General features: G+C 39.7%; 1 protein-coding gene across 1 annotated transcript in view; it reads left to right on the top strand.

Annotated features, from left to right (window-relative positions):
- Positions 1–13,034: 13,034 nt before the first annotated feature.
- PRKG1 (protein kinase cGMP-dependent 1) overlaps positions 13,035–21,213 on the top strand; it is an 860,670-nt gene continuing 852,491 nt past the window's right edge. The window contains exon 1 of the mRNA XM_077821744.1: positions 13,035–13,300. Coding sequence (XP_077677870.1) covers positions 13,035–13,300 — 266 coding nt within the window. The remainder of the gene's footprint in view (positions 13,301–21,213) is intronic.

Here is a 21,213-nt window from a genome sequence, read left to right as displayed (position 1 = left end):
GTGAAGGACAAAAAGGTGTCCTTTTGTCTTCTCTTATCTCCCCAAAGTCCATTATATGTACCCGGGATCAGATGCATCACTGTCCACCGAGTCTATCCTACAGTGTGCTGACTTCGTACGGAAATTGGGCTTCTGCTGTGTTGGCTTACACTGCTTGATTTACATGAAAACTGAGGCAGACAGGTGAATATACATCCTGTGTCTAACAGAAAACAGTTTGTCAACCCTGTTTTGATTCAGTCTTTAAAACTTATTTATCTGTGTGTGTACACACAGCGTCTTAATATTGTCCGTACATACATTTCATGACACTAATGACCAGTGTGATCCTGGCTTTCATTTAAGATCTCACATGACAGTCTTCATAGATCAATACTATAAAAGCAATGTGCTATGTGTAGTGAGTTTGTCAGGTCTGATAGGAGTTGCTGTTATATAATAGTGAACCCTTTGCTAGCTGATGTAAATGGTCCTCTGTGTCATACTAGTGAATTAAGAAAGAGCTCCTCTGGAACACCTTGGAAGCACCTCTTTTGAAGCACTACATGCCTCCAATGCACTCTGGCATTGTGTAAGCCACACAAATTTAAACTTTTTTTCTAGGGCAATTTTAGTGGTAGAACTTTTAAAACAAAATTGAAATATATTTTTGGCAATATGGAAATTATTCTCACTTCATTTCAAAACTACTCAACTATGTTTGCTCAAACTGAATTTACTTGCAGGCAGGTACCATATATGGAAAGTTTCAGGCAATACATTAAGTTTCAGAAATATATGAGTTGAGCAGAAATGGGGCTTAAAATAGACTTATGCAACCTTAATTATAATGGGCCTTGATTAATGCTTTGCTGTGTAATAAAAAAGTTGCAACATTCAAGGAAGATTTTGGTCAGATACTCTGCAAAATACATACACATTGTAGTTTGATTTACAAAAGCTTCTTATGCCTTTCCAAGATGACCAGTTTTCTGTTCACATATTTACAAACTAACCTGTGGGGGAAAGGAAGTCTAGTTAACTAGTTTTGAACTATATATTGAAAAGGTTATAAACTATATTTCCATAATATAATGTGAAATATATTATACATTCAGTCCTGATTCTGTTAAGAATGATAGTAATTAGGATAGGCATGCCACAAAATTAATTCGTTCTAACTCCAGTCTCATTGTAAATGATCTTGAATACTATAAAATAATGGGGAAGCAATGTGAAACTAAAAAAAAATGAAACTAAGAGAGATCATATTATTAAAACTGCCCACTGAATACTATGCAATGTCTTCTTTCTATTATGATATTCCAACTAGTAACATCATAGTCAAACAATAGCTAAATTACATGTTGTTTTGTACTTAGTATCACAGGCACAAACAGTTTTCAGTACTGATTAATCGCTGTTTGGGTTTTATTATGACATCTGCTTTATTCCACATGCAGATGCTAATACATGAAACATTCTCACACTCTGTAAGCCCATGACATTAATAAAGAATGCGCTTATCAATAAAATGCCAGTAGCAGACATTATAAAGAAGACACACTTCTGCATTTTTGGTCATGTCATACAATTTTGAATGTAATTTATTAGAATTGAACCTATTCCCAAGATGTCCATTACCACATCAACCAAATAAAGCTAAAACCTAAAATAAGAAATTGTGTAATTGAAATAGAGAAATTAACTGTTCTAATGAAAGAATGAACTCTGTTTCTGAGATTCTCCCAAGAAGGAAAAAAGTATATTTGAAAAATGTAGATTAAATCTAAATCTGGATGGCTTCGGCAACTAGTGATGAGATACATCACTAGAGTAATTTACCTCTAGTTCACCAGTTTGAATATAGCCCAGGTAAACACTGATCGCAAGTCACTGCCATGTGATGACTGCTCATTGGCCTGTATAAAGTGAGTTGGTGACTTCGGTCAAGTTCCCCTTGATCAGTTGTCTGTTTGTCAAAAATCACTTCCACAACTGGCAATCACTGAAAGCCAAGGAATGAATAATCATAAAGACAGGAGCCCACCCAAAAGGGGGTAGAGGAACTTTAAGGAAGCAATTTGAGGCCATGCTGTGCCGGTACAGAAGATAAAATAGTTCAGTTTCCACTGCTAAGTGTCAACCCTGCAGCCTTGAACACTGTATTTACTTCACACACAAACACAAAGGAATATAGCTTTATAATTTCAGCTAAAGTAAATATAAAAATGGGGAAGCTCTTTCTTGCTGTTCGGCCTCTTCTTTACTGCTAATTGACCATATGTCATTTGGATAAAAGAATAATTTAGCTTCACATTAAAAAAAATAAGACTACAGTTTTGTCACTCTTGAATTATGTCTTAATGATATATGTGGACAGACTCAAAGCACTTACTGAGTCCACCTAGCTCCAAACTTTTCTTAAAAATCATAGGTCAAATCTGTGGCCTTAATTCTTTTATACAGCCTCATAATTTGTGCATGAGGATTTCAAAGAAAAATAGTAGGGACCTGACACCTTTTGATCTGTTATACACTAAAGGTTTACTGGCATAGTTTCTAACGGGATAATTACAGCCACAGTCTGAGTAATGGTTACATGCTTTTCTTTTGTAAAGTGATCTCTTATTATTAGAGGGAGTTGTGAATGAAAAACGGAGGCACTGGCTCTTCCTGGTTCAATAACTGGCATGTTCTGTGTATCTGTTTTCTATAATGCTGAGTAACAGTGATGCAGTTTAGGACCAGGAGTATGCTTTGGAAATGCTAGCCCAGCCCAATAGTTACTTACAGGAAATTAAATTTGCCCCTTTTATAAATAACATACATTCTTCTTCTACAAGTAGTGTCCTATTGGTGCGCCACTTCAGTTGCACATACACTCCATGTGCTTTTGATCAGAGATTTTCAGTAACAGTGCCCATTCTGCCCAAATATGCACTCTCTAGTCCTCCTCGTGCCCCTTACTGAGGATATATAAAGCTGCAGGGGTGAACTATCCTTAGTTCCTTCTCAAATGCTCTTCAGCCTGAAAGCCGAGCATCTAATTTGCCCACTATACAGTAGTTTGTAGCTTTAGTTTACTTGAGTTTACATAGTTAATTATTTTATTATTTGATAATTCTTTTACTTGGGGCTTTTCTTTCACTCCCTCCCCCCATCCCAGCTCTCCCCTTGTTGAGCAAGCCTTGAGACCAGCCTCCAATCCAGGCTTCAATAATCCTGCTGTGCAACAACCTTTAAAACCCACTTAGCCCCCCCACCACCAACTTCTATGTTCCTGTCACAAGGCCTTCGTGGTATAAGAATGGCAGTACCAATAACACGTCCACAAATACAAGCTCTAAATCTCCCACCAGAGAAGAGATTTCTTCAAAGAAATCTGTCACCACACAAAAGGACCATTTTCAGAAACTTCAGGTTGCAAAGTGAGTACTATTGAGGCTCCATGTGGTTCCAGTATAGGAAATTTGTTGAAGACTTCAACTTCTCCAGGAACCACGGTACCAAGCATGCGTCTGTATTGAAACTTCTCCTGGTATTGACCAGACATAGCCATTCCAGCAGAGATCATATTTAGAAAAGTTCTACACCATCAGACTTCCCTGTACTAACCCTGGTACCCAAACTGGTGCCCCAGGCTCTTATACCAGTGCACCAGAAGATGACAGCTTCTACAATACCATCTTCGTCCAGCAAAAATGCATCACCACAGCATTCAACATCCTCAGTACCAATGCTATCTTGACAGGCACTGATGTCCTCAGGTACAAACATCGGTCATCTGTGAATCCTATCAAGTTTCAGCTCACCTATGTCCAATACTGTGGGAGTTCAGATAATCCAGAGATCTATTTGTTTCTGAGTCGTCAGAGTCCCCATGGCTAGCTGGTACCTAATGTCAGTTGATAATGAGATCTTCTGGGTCACTGAGACTGTTTTTCCCTGATAAACACTCTGGGGAAAACAGTCCCTATTTTAATTATCGGTTCTACCTTTGGAGTATGTTGAGAAGGATTCCTCTGATTTTCAGATTTCTGTCCAGGGATCTCCTATCTACCATACAGGGCACTACTCTCCTCTGACCTATACTGAAAGAGAAACTCTGAGGGGAAATATGATCTCAAGTCCCACCTCACTGATATGACCAACAGTGGATGCCTCCTTCCCTATCCTCTGGGCCCTCTTGGTGGCCTTATTTGAATCCGTTGGCTCTATATCACCAACAGTTCAAGAGCTCTAGTTTCTCCTGTGGGGAACGTATAGGGAGACATTTCTCTGTTCCAATTCTCCCTCATCAACAGCCTGAACATATGAATGGGACTTTTGAGGAGCAAATAGTCAAGCATCTTGGTTGCAATTGTGAAATTTCTCTATGGAGGTTCAGAAGAACTTCCTTTTGATGTACTTAAGCTCTTCTGAGTCCACAGATAAATCTCTTGTGCAGGGCATGGGGAAGGGTTTCTATTCAGACTATGTTCTTGTTCCAAAAAAGAATGGGGGATGGAGACTGATACTAAATTTTAGACTTCTAAATGCATTTGTAAAATCACAGCAGTTCAGGATGGCTAATCGTTAGACTCAGATTGGTTCATGGCCTTTGACTTTCTGGAGATGCATTTTCATGTTGTAATTTATCCCTGTCTCACAAGAGGTTTCTTTTGTTTTACATTCTGTCAGGATCACTTCCAGAATTCAGTGCTTTCTTCTATCCTAAGGGTGATCTCAAAGATCATAGTAGCAGTAGCCACTCTCCTAATAGTCTTCCCCTGTGTTGATGATTGGAAGTTCTTCCTCCAGTTCAGACAACCATGTGCCTGTTCCAAAGGTTAGGTCTTCAGCTCAACATCAAAAAGTCAACTTTGTCCGCAGAACACCTGAAGTGGAACATCCATGTGAAAACTACTTGAAGGTTATTCACTTTTGTGCAGTAGCTGGAATTTTGTGAGATATGTCCCCCTAAGGGTGCTCCACTACCTTCACCCCTGTCCCCTTCTTTTCTGCTTCAGAGTCCTCCATCTTGGGGCTTTGCCATGGAGAAGAAACTGAGAATGGTTTGCCTGTGCAGCTTTATATATTTTTGGTACAGTCGCAAGGAGGACTAGAACATGTGCATGTGCAAGGCAATATGTGTCTTGAACTCCAGTTACTACTGCACAAGATGAATAACCTCTCCCTGTCACTGTGATTGTTCCTCTGTAACTTGGACTTAGTGATTCAAACCATGAAACATGCTTATTCAAAACATCACTTGTGGAGAATCTAGTGTGGATTGGCAATTTCCTAGAAATACTATTCTTAAAGTCTGATGCAAGATCCTTTTTTGCAGATATAGTGGATCATTATAATTAAGGCCGTATTTTAATTGTGGGATGATTATCAAATAGTTGTGGCTGAGTTGCAGACAAGACATGGAAAATCATAGAAAAGTAATTAATGGACCTTTATTAATTGAAGTAATTTGGAAAAGCCAGAGAAGCTGCTGGTTTTTTTTAAATTGCTGAAACAATATAAACACTCAAGTATTATGTTATGCTTGCTAATTTTTTGATAACCAGACATTTTGCTGCAACTATATTAGTCATTAATGTGTGGGGCTGACAGCGGGAGCCCCGTCGTGCCTGGGGCTGACAGCCTGAGCCCCAGCCACACAGATAAATGGAATTCACCTGTAATAATGGGGGAAAAAGGTGTGTGTTGCAAACCTCAAAATGTATTCAGAATTGTGGGCTGTGCAAAGTAAGTTAATTAAAATCAAAATTGCAGTGGAAGCCTAATATTGCAGGATCTGCAATTTCCCCAATATCACAAATTAAGTAGGGCCTTATTTATAATTGCTTTGGGTATTACAAATTGGTCTCAAAATTATAGAAACTTAAAATAAAAATGCAATTGTAGAACACTGACACTGATGCCATTACAAAGTCAGCATTTGTCAAAAGCTGCAACTTAGAGGTGTCTGAGATACTACAGGTTTTTTTGCTATACTTACCATGGGAAATAAATATAACTTAGCAGTAATTATTAGCAAAGGTAGAATGTTTATTGGCAACCATTTTTGTTAAAAAGTGAATAAAACACTGTTTGTATACTTTAGCAATGGAACTCTTTGCTATCACCATCAGTATAATGGCTTCTATGACATTACCAAAATCTTTAATGAGAGGTTAGATGAGACCCTTGGAATTTTATCATGTATTCTGTTGATTATGTGTCACAGTGGAGGCTAGAAGAGCTTTTCTTTAAGGCTTTTCTGTAGCAAGGACAGGGAGTTATCTATCTGTATGGAACTCTTCTGGGTTTACGGGTGTGTTGGTAGCATGATGAACATGATCTGCCTGAAACCTAAAATAGGCACAAATGGTTCTTCCTGTGATAATGTTTTTGTTTATTGGCAAGTAAATGAATCACATTAGAAGTAGCTTGATGATCACTATGGTAAGCAGGAGGTAAAGAATACCCAGTTTGTCCGGGCTATTTGTCGGACTTTGAGCTCTCCTAAATCCAAGTGGTGCTTGGTGGCCTCAAGAGACTTGCGTTCTTTCCAACAGTTGAAGGCTAATGGGGAGGTTCTGATCCTGCAGCTTGTGGAAGTATGTAAAGTCTCCCTGGGAAGGCAGAATCTCATTTATATATAAAGGTGTAAAAGTGTGTTCCAAACTTAATAACAAGAGAGAATGTATTTTGTTCTCTCTTCTTGAGGGAGGTTATTGACAAGGGATTGAAGCTACCTAGCCACAGCCCTCTGGTTCAGGCTAGCTTTTATGACCTCTTTTAATGTGGAATGATAAAGTCTGCATTGCATAGAAGCAGCTCCAATCAATTTGGTAGATCATATTCTCCTAGCAATGTACAAAGGATATATGTCCTTGCTGATGATGATAGTTCTGCGAGTGACTTTTGACACAGTCGATCAATGGAATGGCTAGCTAGGTTGAACTTTCTCTTTAATGGAACTGAGGTCTCAAAAGCTGGTGATGGGCACTTGATGTCATTGCTCAAACATTTCCCATTTGGGGTTCTGCAGGATTTTATCTTGGTCCTCCCAAAAGCGTATAAGCCTACATGTCACTGGAAGTGGCTGAATATACATAATGTTTTGGTCCCTTTAACTGTTGCTACATTGTAGGCTGTCTTCTGTCTTTGTGATTATCTGGCAGATGCTTTTATGCTTAGATGAGATACGGTTGCTTTAAGCTGAACCTGGATAGATGATGGCATTGTTCATGGTTGGGGGAAATGTAGATATTTTGTGAACTGGAGGATAACTTGTGCATGCACATTACTCCAGGAGTGAGACTGACATATGTCAGATAGGCCTGCAGTTTAGTGGTCCTCATAAGTTGCTATCTCAGCACTGAAGACCATATTAAATTCCACTCTTATTTGGTGCCACAAGTACTCCTTTTCTTTCTACTCTTATTTGGGCTTCTCCTGAAATTGACTTTGAAGCTGTAGCAGTTACAAAATTGTCACCAATCACCTTCTATGATTTATAGTAGCTGTCAGTGAGCTAACAAACTTGGTGTGTGTGTGTGCATGTGTGTGTGTGTGTGTGTGTGTGTGTGTGTGTGTGTGTGTAAATAAATAAATAACTGTAACCCTTAATGTAGGTCCCAAGTAGTCCAATGACTGTGTTTTCCTCTGTTCCTCAGCTGACCTTTGTTATTTTGGAGGTATTAATTAATAGTCCAGCAGGCACTTTAGATGCACAAATAATTCTGTATTGAAGTGGAGACTATGGGGTCTCATGTGGAGGTGCTGAAAGACCAGGGATTACAAGAAGGTGGTGTTTCAGCTTCTATCTGGACACATTGTTCTCCTGGGCTCCTAGTGAAGTGCTGCATAGATGTGGGAAAGAGCTGGCTCAGCACTGTGAGCAGGGGTTAAAGCAACTGGCTCCTCACCATACTTAAATAGACCTTGTAGTGGAGAATGGTGAAGGAGGAATAAGGTAGAGGTAAAAGCCTGCAGCTCAGTGACTTTGGTTCACGCCACTGGTTCCTAGCAGCCTCCACACAATATATGGTTTGCTGTGACCTCTGACTTTCCCCTTCTAAGGGTTGTGAGCCTTAATCTGAAAACTTCTATTGTAGTTAATTCCATTGGTTTATATAGAAATGTGCAGATATTAATCATTAAACTGCACATACCTTGTTAAAAGAAAGTATGACCTATCAATTGTTTTTATAATACTTTAAATTCAAAGTACTAATGAAGTTTAAATTACAAGAGGCCAATCGTGATCCATACACAGAACATCTTTTGTTGCTGGTCTCTTTTAAAATGCCAAATTGCATTAGGTGCTTTACTAAACAGACAAAAGATAGGACTTGGTCTGTCCCCAAAAGATTACAATATAATTGTAGATGTGTTTTGTGGACACAAGGAGCATAATTAACAGTAGGAGAGAGAGGGGGTAAGCAAGGCCAAGGATTACAGTAATGTAGTCACACTTTACTCAATTTAAGCATACATTTGTCTTTAAGCATACATTCATGGTTCAATGTAGTCTGTGGATGTCCCACACACAATGGAGTTGCAGGATGATTCCGTACTTACATGGGTCTCTACTCATGTGAGAAGTTTCATTTACTTCGCTGGGAGCACTCATGTAAATAAGGGTTTCTAGGATCAGGAAACCTTCCTTCCTTTCTTGACTTCATGCTTTACATAATTTAAATGAGAACAACAGGCCACTCCATATCTATTTTCAATTTCCAGTCTGAGTGGAGTGTAATACATTTTAAATTAAGAAAGCTGGGTCAATTTTGGCACAGGGGTTAATATGACCTAATAAGATTGGAATTATACACACACTATCCAGCCTCAAAAATAAAATTTAAAGTGAGCATGCATTATTTAGCAGACTGTACAGCACCAGTCTCTGTGGAGCTTCAGAGGCAATTTATAATGATATATTATACTGTGAGCGCCCCAAAATAACAATGGGCTTGATCCTGTTCCCACTGAAGACATTGGCAAAACTCCCATTCACTACAGTGGGAGTAGAATAGAATCAAATAATTGATGGACAAATGAGTTCTCTAGCAGGTGCATGCTGTAAATTAATATTAGTATAATATAGATTTTTGGACACAGTAATATTGTATTCCTAAGCTTAGCTCATAATTCCTTTGAATGGCAATGCTGAACAGAAACTTTGAACTTCAATGTTCTGGAAATCTTGGAAAAATTATATTGTTGGCTCTTTTTTTGAGAAGACTGTTTCTTCTCAAACCAGAGATTCAAATTGGAAACCCCAAACTACCAGATGTTCTTCTTTTACAAATAGTATGGGAAAGCTGCATGTAGTTAGCTTGGTAAATTTTAGACTTAACCACTAGCAATTTGTCTACAATAATATTTTTCCCTAATCTTGAAATTAACACCACTGTGTTAAACCTCGTAATACGACTATAGAAAACTGTGAGCTAGGGATTGGAGAACCTGTTTTGCCAAATGTAAATTGCTTGTGTGCATCTGTTGGTCTTGCCTCTTATTTTGTAAGATCTTCAGGGCAGGAACTGCTTCTCTGTATGTGAAGTGTCTAGAACAATGGGAGATTGGGACCTTCAGGTGCCACTGCAATATTAGTAACAGATTTTTGAAAAGAACTAAACAAAGTTAAGACACTTGATTTGATTTTGGCAAAACCTGCATATCTTTTTCTTTTGTGTTTCTGTTTTATTTTCCTGGAAGTCCTACAAGCTGGAGAAGAATCAAACAAGAATCTGAGTAGCACAGATTTCCATTTAAAAATACATGTTTTTATCATTTTTTCCTCAAAAAACAAGAGTTTAAGGCGGAAAATGTTTAATAAAAATCCAGAAGTGGGAAAATAAGGCTTTTTGAAATACTAAATTTTATTGAATTCTCCATTTCTATATACCTGATCCAAAATTCCATGTAAGTACTACAGGACTGGACTGCCTTTAAAGCATTTAAATATTTTTTTCTTAATTTTAGGCTTTTCAACAAGTGTATGGATAGCAATCATATCACTTGTGATCTGTGGGTGTCTTTCCATCATTCCCGAAAGTGTTCTGGTACTGACCCTGGAAGCAGTCATCAGGACCATGTAGCATAAAACGAACTGGTAAATGAGCTATTTGAGATCAGAGCACAGCTGAACTTTGTATCTGACTTGTTTTTTCAGTCTTGAATAATGTGATTTATTTGTAAAAAGCGTGTTGCCTTTGTTCTACAAGTCATTTTTGCACACAAGATGGCGCTGTTTTCCTTTTAATGAGAAGTGTGCAACAAAACGAAGTTTCAGCAATCTGTCACTGATTTACGGTGTTATTCACATTTCTGATTCACACGTGTTGAAATAAGACTCTTTGAAGAACTCCCTTATTAAACATATTTCCTCTATATGAATGCTTTTAAAATAAATAATGGTGGTGGGTTCACAAATTCTGTAGCTGAGGATTTTTCAAACTGTTTAAATACTTTTATTTCAATTAGAGAGACTTCATTGGGGCAAGAAAGCAGAAATAATTTCCCAAGAGAATTAAAAAAAATCACTTAGAATAGTTAAATGGAGGTGGCCAACTTGACTTTCTTTTCTAAATTGATATAGCTTATTTTTTAAAGTGTTCTTTCAAGAAAAGGAAATGCTTTCCCTCTCACCCCCCTTCCTTCTGTGTTCACATTTAGAAGGACTTTTTGCGGGGACCTGAGAGCATGACACCAGACATGCTTAGCCCCACTCTTTCTCCTTTCTTTTCACGCACACAAATGCCTGAATGCAGTCTTTTGACTTTGAGTTTCATCCTTGCTGTTATTGCTACTAGGAAAGGACCTTCCAGCTTGAAGCACCCTTCAGGAAACTGTGAACCTAACAATGCTCATACTGCTGTCAAATGCACAAAGGTAAGAAACTAAAAAGAGAGAAATATATTTTTCTTTTTATCTCTTTAAGCCATGGGGGCATTGAGTCTGAGGGGCTTACTATAACACAATTTTCAGACAGAAATGTGATAGTAAAGTTGAATGGTGTCTTTTTTTTTTTAAAGCTTCCATAAAAATCATGTGTGGTAGTCTATTCCTAATAAGTACCATAAGGGTGATATCCTGGCCCAGTTTATGTCAAGGGCAAAAATCTCATTTGACTTCAGTGGGGCCTGATATGAGGCATCACTGTTTGGTATCATATGAAATGTTCCATTGACCTCACCTATTGTACCTGTAATAGATCAGATTCTGATCTCATTTACACTAGTGGAAATCCTAAGAAATCCCACTGATATCAGTATAGTTGCTTAGCACTGGAACTAGATAATATGAGAACCAGATCTGGCCTAGGTTATATGAAGGAGTAATAAGAAGAATAAGTAAGAATTTAGAATGCATTTCCATGTGCTGTGAATCACCGAGGCCCACATCCCGAAAACTGCACCATGTAGAGGCCTATTAACTTGCATGACACTTTTTATTTTGCTTATCAGTCAACTTGCTACAAATTTTAGATTTTATTGGATGAAAATTCTAACTTTCAGAGGCAGTGAAAGCTCTTTCTACCACCATTTGGTGAGTATGAATGATTTTTTAATATTATAAAGAGGCATTGTTACAACAAGAGTAACAAGCAAGTACTTGGAAGTGTACTCTGGTGTTAGAGCCTTATAGTTTATAAGTGAGAGAGTGAATTGTTGAACATTTAGTACTATAATAAAGAAATACTGAAAATGCACTTCAGATGGGATGCAAAAATTAATTTGATAAGAGGCTATGCTAATAGTAAACTGTAATATCAGCAAAGGTATTTTTTAGAATAAAAGTTGCTATAATTTATTTAGTGTCATGGGTGCATAAGGTGCTTGGTTTTAAAATTACATTCCTTCCATATAATTACTGGGGTTATGATAATGTAAAACTAAGCTGCTTTAAGCAACCAGCGATTGGAATTTTTACGGTGTTTTCTGAAGATGGGAAAAGCAGTTCTGATGCCCCATTTGTCCTCTTTTCCAGGAGATAACTAGTATCTACTATCAAACAAATACTTTTTTTAAAAGTACAGTGAAAATGGTGCCCTATCAGTGCTCCTCATATAAATTGGTAGAGTATGAGTAGAAGGTCATCAGATTTAAAACAGAGGAATAATTCTGCACGCTGAGCTTCTAGGTACCTAAAGACTCAAACGACTGACAAAACAACTATGCCCATAGATTTTTAGGTGTCCTTTGCCATCAACAGCTACTTACTCTTTGTTACCTTTCAGTTCATGAACATAAAACAGTACAGTCGTGGCCTCACTTAACGATTTAGTAAAAATATTGAAGCTTTTTTGTGGGAAAAGTCCTGATTCTTGTGTCGAAATCTAATTACAAGTGATTATACACTCTTCTTATACAACAAACTGGACCACAAAAGCCTTGTCATGCAACCCAGATGAGCAGTGGCAAGAGATGGGAGGGTGGGGGGTGGAGAAAGAGAGAGAGAGAGAGAGAATGGATTCATGTAGTTATTAGCTGAAGACGCTTTAATATTTATGAAGTGCTCTTTTTTTTTAATCCAAAGTCTTAGGATCCAGTTACAGGGAGCTGCGTCACCCTCTAGATCACATGGTAATTGTTGCTATTTCAAGGATCAAGTCTTGCAGAGTGGCACAAAGCCCCCCACCCACTTCTTTTGTACCACTTAATGTCGGACAGTGATTATCGTATGATGGAGGGAGAGCTGCTGTTCTGATCAAACGCAGTTTAGGAGCTCAGTGTACTGTGCATGCTTCCCCCCTTGCCCCCCCCCCCCCCGAGTGAATTTGGCGGATATCAAGGGAGGAAGGACAGCTCTAATTGGTTTCTCAATGAAAGATAATCACCTATTCCCAGCAGAGCGTTCGGATTAGCACTCAGCATCTCCTCTCCACTGATTTCAGATTTCTCTGCCTCCGTTTACAGCCCATTCAGCAGTAAGTGGATCGAAGAAAGCTGTTCACCATCCATTAGTGGCAGCAGATCTCCCTGCTCACTTATTTAGAAGCTTCATTCACTCAGCGCTCGCCTTCCCTGCTGCTGCAGGCTAACAAAGTTAGCAAAGGTTGGAAAATGAGCGAGCTGGAAGGGGACTTTGCCAAGATTTTGCAGCTGAAGGAAGAGAGAATTAAAGAGTTGGAGAAGCGGTTGTCAGAGAAGGAAGAGGAGATCCAGGAACTGAAAAGAAAACTGCACAAATGCCAGTCAGTGCTGCCAGTGCCTACCACCCATATCGGACCCCGCACTACCCGGGCACAGGGCATCTCCGCGGAACCCCAGACCTACAGGTCTTTCCACGACCTCAGACAGGCCTTTAGGAAATTCACCAAATCGGAAAGGTAGGACCAGCCGCTGGGGACATGGGCAGACCCCCTCTGCCCCAGGTCGCCGCCAGCATCGCGTTAGGTTTCGGGAGGGGTGGGCACAGATCCTGTCTCCTCGGAGCTCCGCGCTCCTCCGGTTTAGGAGACCAGGTGGCAGATGGTAGCGAGCCGAATGAGAGGAGTTGTCTCTGCCCGTCCCGGGCTGCTGTCAGGCCGGGGACGGGTCAGAGCCCCGAGCGAGGCGGGGGCTGAATCCCCCCCTGCGGGGCAGCCGGGGCAGGGAAGCCTCATAAAGTTTCTTTGGGCTCTTGTATAAATCGTGGCTGACTCCAACCCTCCCCGGCTCCCAGGCTCGGGCGAGCCGCCTTCCCTGGCGCCCCCCGCCTCCCGGGCCGCCCCCCAGCCTCCCGGCAGCGGTCAGGACGTCCCGGGACGGGCAGGGTCACAGCCCGCTCCCCATCAGCGTGTGCTCCCTGGCTGTTGTTGAGCGTGCCTGAGCGCTCTGCGCATGCTCCCTAACCACCCTTGGCCCCGCCGGACGGACACCACAACTTGCTCCCTCAACCCAATGGCGGGGGGGAGGGGGGGGCAGCGGGTGTCTGATGTGCACTGGGGCGGGCGCGCGGTTCAGGACTGGAGACCGTGACAGCGGAAAGCGGAGGGGGAGAGAGCGGCTGAGAGGCAAAACCCGGCTCCCGGCCCCCTCCTGCCTGGCGGCTGCTGCTGCGAGACTCCCGGACACCGGAGAAGCCCCATCGATCGGCTCCAGCCTGAAAGCCCCTGTGGGCAGCCGCGGGAGGAAGCCCAGAGCGCATTAGGGGCTTTTAGGCGCGGGAAGTGCAGAGCACGCAGTGCACACTGCAGGATATTGAATATCCCATTAACCCGAGCGTCCCCCGCCCGCTCTGTCCCGGGGGGTGCGGGGCTGGGCGGGGAGCAGCGGTGCAGTCACGCTGCCGGGAACCCGGGGTGGGGGAGGTTCAAGCAATAGGCGCGTGACAAGTTGCTTGGCGGTGGCGCCTCGGCTGCATCAGGGGTCACCCCCCCTCAGAGCCCGCCCGGGGGCCCCCCTGCTTTGGGCCCGGGGGGGGGGTGCTGGCGAAGTGGGGGCCTGTCCTGCCGCTTCCGTGGCGATGGAAGCGGAGGGAGAGGGCAGCGGTCGCTGCTCCGGGGCCCGGCCAAGCTGGCAGAAATGTCCGCTCCTCTTCTCCGTCCGGGGCTGGAAACTTTGAGCCTTCCCCGCCTACAGCCACAGGGGCAGAAGAGACATTATCCTCCTCCCCCCCCCCCCCCGCTGCCCGAGAGACTCTGTTCCCCGTCCCCTACTAATCTCCTGTCCGGGAGCCGCGCTCCCCGCCTTCCCGAGAGAAGCGCTGGGTTCAGAGCGCGGCCGCGGGGCGGCGAGGGGGTGGCCTGGGAACAGTGGAGAATTGTTAGTGCGAGGGCAGCACAGTTCCCCAGTGGGCCTGTGTGAGAAACGTCTGTGAGCCTGTGCTACAGACACAGACCATTTGAAAGAGCCAGAAGGGTGTGATTAAAAGTTGGCTTCGTCACAGCGTCAACTGCTGCCTCTGTGTGTGTGTGTGTGTGTTTGATGTGATTCCCTTGACTATTTCCCAGCTGGTTTGGGTGACTTACTCCCCTCCTTTCTAGCAGAGCCAGACTTCGACCTGTCTGCCTCTTTAAGAAACTCAGTTCCCCAAAGATTGATTTGGGTGTAAGCCTGATTTCCCCCCCCCCCCCCATTCAATGGTTCCTTTGCTACATTTCGCCAAGCTTTTTAATTGCTACTTGACGACTGGGTTTATTTTAAAATTCCTCTCAGTCTGACAGTCCTGCTTTTCAGGCTGGAGGGGTTTCCACCAGAGCTTGAAAGAGGGCACTGTGGGTCTACAATTAAAATTCATTTGGGCTTGCAATATAGCATTCCAAGTGATAATTGTCAAGTGTGTGACATTCCCCCTGGAAAAGCCTTTAAAAAGAGATTTGGTATGGAAGTGGCAGCCACCAGCCCCCTCCTGCTGTGTCCAAAGTCGAGAAAAGCTCCTAGTGGAGGGATCCTCTAGCTGCAGACAGATTATTCATTCTATTAGATGTGTCAAAGCACATATTTTTCTTGCAATATACTTTGCAAGTATGTCCCCACTTCCTCCTCTTTCTGGTTTACACTAGGACAGTGGGTAAACTTTTCCACTCAGTATTTGGGCTCATGCTTTAAAATGGAAACCATAAAGTTTATTTTCAGCAGGCTGACTCACTACAGTGTAAAGAGTTATGACAAGTATAATACATGGATATAGCAATGGTTGAAATTGGGGGTGGTGGGTGCACCAGAACATTTAAAGGAGCAGTATATGGTTAATAGCAATATCAAACAATGCCTTTTTTCTTTGTCAGAAAAATATGGCTGATTGGCTTATTCAGACCCAATATTTTATTCAGAAATAAGGGTGTGCCCTTCAAATTTCTGACATTCCACTTTAAACGCTTTATTTTTTAAATGTTGGTCTTGTTCTGGGTTCCCTTGCTAAAAGTTGAAGTAATGTTGATAGGTTTATTGGGGCTGAAAGAGACAGTTTTATAGAATGACTGGCCCTACAATAACATAGCCTCAAGCACTGTGCCAGTGACAGCTGTTAAAGTTATAAAGTCTTTAAGGTCTTCTTTTTAATTGCAGGACCACTTTGAGATTTCTCATCAACTGCAGAATAAACGTACTATGAATATTTTGTTCCCGTTTAGAACCTGAAAATGACACGATAAAAACTATGTATGTGAATATGATTGTTACTGAAATTGTGTTCAAAATATTTGAATTTCAATATCTATTTTTCTATTATTGTGTTCAAATTGAACACAATAATAGAAAAATAGATATTGAAATATTTATTGCTACAAAATTAAAACAAACTTCTCTAACTACAAACTATAATCACTACTCAAATGCCTTATGATACATTATCCAGATTTACTTGCATTAGTGGAGTGTATATATTAAGACCTCCATAAATAATCTTCACAAAATGCATATGTCATCAGTGAAAACAGGGAGAAAAAGAGATCTGGGCTCTTAGCATATTTCAAGCAAATAATTACATTATTGAGAAAATATAAAAATCCTACTGATTGAATAAGGCCTGTGGACATTTCAAAATTCATAGTATCCATCAAACAGATGACTGAAATGTACAGCATTATCTGAATCTATACTATGAATTGCCCCCAACCTGATATTCAGTGGATGAGACAGCTGTCAATTAAAAAAATTAAAAATAAAAAGCTAAGATCGGCATTGGAAATGAACCCTCTTCTTCAAATTAAAACAAACTCATCTTCACTCTTTCACAAGTGCTGTTTCTGAAACTAAATATGTTTTCTTCAACAGCCAGGCATCTGCAATATGTGAGCTGCAAAAACCGGAAGACCTGCATTTTTAAAAATTTGGCCAAATTATCCATAAAGAAATCAGCTTGGATCATAGGCTATTTTGGTTGTCACTTCAGAAAACTGCTCTGCATTGGACAAATTGTTATAAAATATAACTTAACATGGCCAAAACCAAGCTCCCGATCTTTCTCCCTACATCCCTCTCCTCCCCTGTGCTTGTAATGGTGAACAACACCATTGTCCCTGTGGCTCAGAACCTGTCATCTTTGGCTTGGCCTTCTCCTTTGACTCATGCATCCAGACCATATTGAAATCTTGTCACTTCTTCCTGTGCAATATTCCAAGATTCAGCTTCTGCTGTCTCCCCATGTTGTCAAAACTCTTGTCCAATTGTGATCATCTCATGCCTTAACTATTGTAACCTTCTCCTCTCTGGTCTTGTAATACATATAGAAAACTACAACCTGATAACAGCCAGAGAGGTGACAAGCTGTGACCACTACTAGGGACTGGCTAGGGATCAAACATTCTATTATATTTGTTGCTTTGTCTCCCCTCCTGCCCGATTTTTGTTCCATCCATCTTTTACTTTTTTGTCTTTTAGCCTCTGAGCTCTTTGGGACAGGGACTGTCATTTGTTGTGTTTACACAGTGCCGAGCACAATTGGGCCCAATCTGATTGAGGCCTTTAGGCAGTACTGCAGTGGGAACTTTTCTCTCTTCCACCAGCAAAATGCCAGTTAATGCGTTAATACTTGCATATCCTTAACAATTTTTGTTTCTCCTCTAAAAATTCTCTCCAGTTTGTTGACATCTTTCTGCCACTGAGGTGCTCAAAAAGGGATACATAGTTCTAGGTGCATTCCTCCAGGCCATAGCGGAGAGATGATTTTCTTGTTCAATGATGCCTCTGTATGTACATTCCAAAAATCTCAATGACTTTTTATATTGTTGCATCATACTCCAAGTTCACATCCTCTGTCACCCCTTTCAGCATTTCTACTTTCCAAATATCTCCCTCACATTAATTATCTGTGTTTTCAGACTGTTTTTATCACATGTATTTGTTTATATTTTTCCAGAGTGAATCTCATTTTGGTCTTATTCCTGAGAGATGCTTCTGTCTTCTGTAGGAGTTGCAGGTGCTCAGTATTTCACAGGATCAGACACCTATTTCTTGAACATATTTCTAACTTTGTAATATATTCTGCAGAATTTTTCCATTGTTAATAATTGTATGAGTCCTATGCCCTTATTATGCCCTTACTGCTGGTTGCAACATTTTTCAATTTAGTGTCTGAGAGTTTGTTTAAGGCTTTGAGTTCTTGTCCCATATAATTAATGAAGTTAAACAAAACTTGGCCCAGTAATGATCCTTGCAGCATTCACTAACCAACCTCCTTCTCCTCCATTTACTCCCAAACTAATGTATTGAAAATTAGTGTATCATTCCTAACTATTTTTGCTTCATGGGTTTTCAGGGGGCATGGGTTATATCAAATCCAATCTTTCAAATATACAATGTATCAAAATGTTAAAATGATTTGCTGAAGTCTAGGTATATTGCAAGGCTCCAACTACTGTGTTTTATTTGTCCATTAAGCCTAAACCCTGCAGTTGACTGAAAATGAGATCTTATTTGTGTGGAATTATGCTTATAAACACATGGTACTTAGTAATTATGTTCCTACATGTTTAATAATTGCATGGAATTTTGTTCCAGTATTTTACTAGGGTTAAAAGTTTGAGTTTCTAGATAGTAATTGCCAGGTAGATGTGGTATCATTTTTGTCTAGGTATCTCGATGATTCTCTGACTTTTCACCTAAAATTGCTAATAGATCAGTATCTTCATTAACTAATCACCTTGGGACTCCAGGATATGATAATATATATATATATATATGTGGGTGTTTATCTCATATAGGATTTCCATTGTATATTTAATTTTTCCAAATATTCCTCTGTCTGCTTTTTAGCAATAACTACTGACCAACTATTATTGTAGTTCTTTAGAGCTGAAATTGATTTGGAGAGTACAGGATGAGGCTCATTTCTAAATCTGGAGACAACTTCCATATAATAGAAGCCAATAAGATATTTAGACTAGTTGATTAATCCTAGTTAACGCACGGGATTAACTCAAAAAAATTAATCATGATTAAAAAAATTAATTGCAATTAATCGCAGTTTTAACCGCATTGTTAAACAATAGAATACCAATTGAAATTTATTAAATATTTTGGATGTTTTTCTACATTTTCATGTATATTGTATTCCGTGTTGTAATTAAAATCAAAGTGTATATTATTTTTATTACAAATATTTGCATTGTAAAAATGATAAAAGAAATAATATTTTTCAATTCACCTCATACAAGTACTGTAGTGCAATCTCTTTGTTGTGAAAGTGCAATTTACAAATGTAGATTTTTTTTTTGTTACTTAACTGCACACCAAAACAAAACGATGTAAAACTTCAGAGCCTACAAGTCCGCTCAGTCCTACTTCTTTACATTTACAGGAGATAATGCTGCCGTCTTCTTATTTACAATGTCACCAGAATGTGAGAACAGGCATTTGCATGGCACTTTTGTAGTTGGCATATGCTAAACGTTCGTATGCCCCTTTATGCTTCGGCCACCATTCCAGAGGACGTGCTTCCATGCTGATGATGCTCGTTAAAAACATAATGTGTTAATTAAATTTGTGATTGAACTCCTTGAGGGAGAATTGTATGTCCCCTGCTCTGTTTTAGCCACATTCTGCCATATATTTCATGTTATAGTATTCTTGGATGATGACCCAGCATATGTTCATTTTAAAAACACTTTTACTGCAGATTTCACAAAAGGCAAAGAAGGTACCAATGTGCGATTTCTAAAGATAGCTATAGCACTTGACCGAAAGTCTAAGAACTTGAAGTGCTTTCCAGAATCTGAGAGGGACGAGGTGTGGAGAATGCTTTCAGAAGTCTTAAAAGAGTAACACTCTGATGTGGAAACAAAAGAGCCCAAACTACCAAAAAAGAAAATCAACCTTCTGCTGGTGGCATCTGACTCAGATACTGAAAGTGAACATGCATCGGTCCGCACAGCTTTGGCTTGTTAGCGAGCAGAATCCATCATAAGCATGGACGCATGTCCTCTGGTATGGTGGTTGAAACATGAAGGGAAATATGAATCTTTAGCGCATATGGCATGTAAATATCTTGCAACGCCGGCTGCAACAGTGTCATGCGAATGCCTATTCTCATTTTCAGGTGACATTGTGAACAAGAAGCAGGCATCATTATTGTCTGAAAATGTAAACAAACTTGTTTGTCTGAACAACAAATAGGACTGAGTGGACTTGTAGGCTCTAAAGTTTTACATTGTTTTATTTTTGAATGCAGGTTTTTTTGTACATAATTCTACATTTGTAAATTCCACTCTCATGATAAACAGATTGGACTACAGTACTTATATTAGGTGAATTGAAAAATACTATTTCTTTTGTTTTTCTACAGTGCAAATACTTGTAATCAAAAATAAATATAAAATGAGCACTGTACACTTTGTATTCTGTGTTGTAACTGAAATAAATATATTTGAAAATGTAGAAAACATCCAAAAATATTCAAATAAATGGTATTCTATTATTAACAGTGCGATTAACCCCAATTAATTTTTTTAATTGCTTGACAACCCTAATTTAGACCAATATTGACATCAATCTATCCTTAAGTTTTGAATTGTTCTTAATTTAACCCAGTAGGGCCTGATCCACAGATGTCAATGGGAACCTTCCTTTAGATGCCAGTGGGCTTTATATCCCTTTGCTTGCCAAAAGAACATTGATAATTACTCTATATATTTATAACAAATATTATTGTAATATATACAAATGAATCTGAAATCCTCATACTAAAGAACATTAAATAAACACGATAGAAATTTTGAAAAACAATTATCTTACTGAGCACAGAAAATAGAGTAAATTGTAGATATGAAATGTATTTGGCAGAATGTTAATATTATTGTTTTGTTCTATTTCATTCACAATTTAATGGGTCAGCATTTTAAAGTTTCACTATGATCTGAAGAAATTTGTATTAAAATAGAAATACATTAATATTTTCCCTTTTTATATGCAAGTACTTCTCTTTTTCGCCTTAATCTTAAAGATTTGCACCTATAAGACCAATACTGTTTTTTTTAAAGGTCACTAATTGAGGAGTAATTTGTCTTCACATAACAGAATTAGTGTTATATGCAAACATCCTGAAAAGACTCTTAAACTATATCACTCCAAACTATTGGATAATATAATTTAGTTGTAATGAGAAAAGAAAAGCATTCTTGCGTACACTTCTATAGATTTGTGAATATTCTGGTATAAATTAAAACCTTGCAAACTTTACAGATAGTCATCCTATCAATGACGGCAGGTAGCTTTCTATGTGCGTGGGTGTAGTCTTCTAAAAAATGCAATTCTTTCTGATTTTGAAAGGGGTTTGTGTGTAAGTAATTATGTTGAAGAAATAAATGTGCTTGTTTATAAA

This window comes from Eretmochelys imbricata, chromosome 7 (assembly GCF_965152235.1).
Source record: "Eretmochelys imbricata isolate rEreImb1 chromosome 7, rEreImb1.hap1, whole genome shotgun sequence".
NCBI classification, from domain to species: Eukaryota; Metazoa; Chordata; order Testudines; family Cheloniidae; genus Eretmochelys; species Eretmochelys imbricata.
Note: the sequence above shows the minus strand (reverse complement) of the source record. Positions and strands in the feature narration are given on the sequence as shown.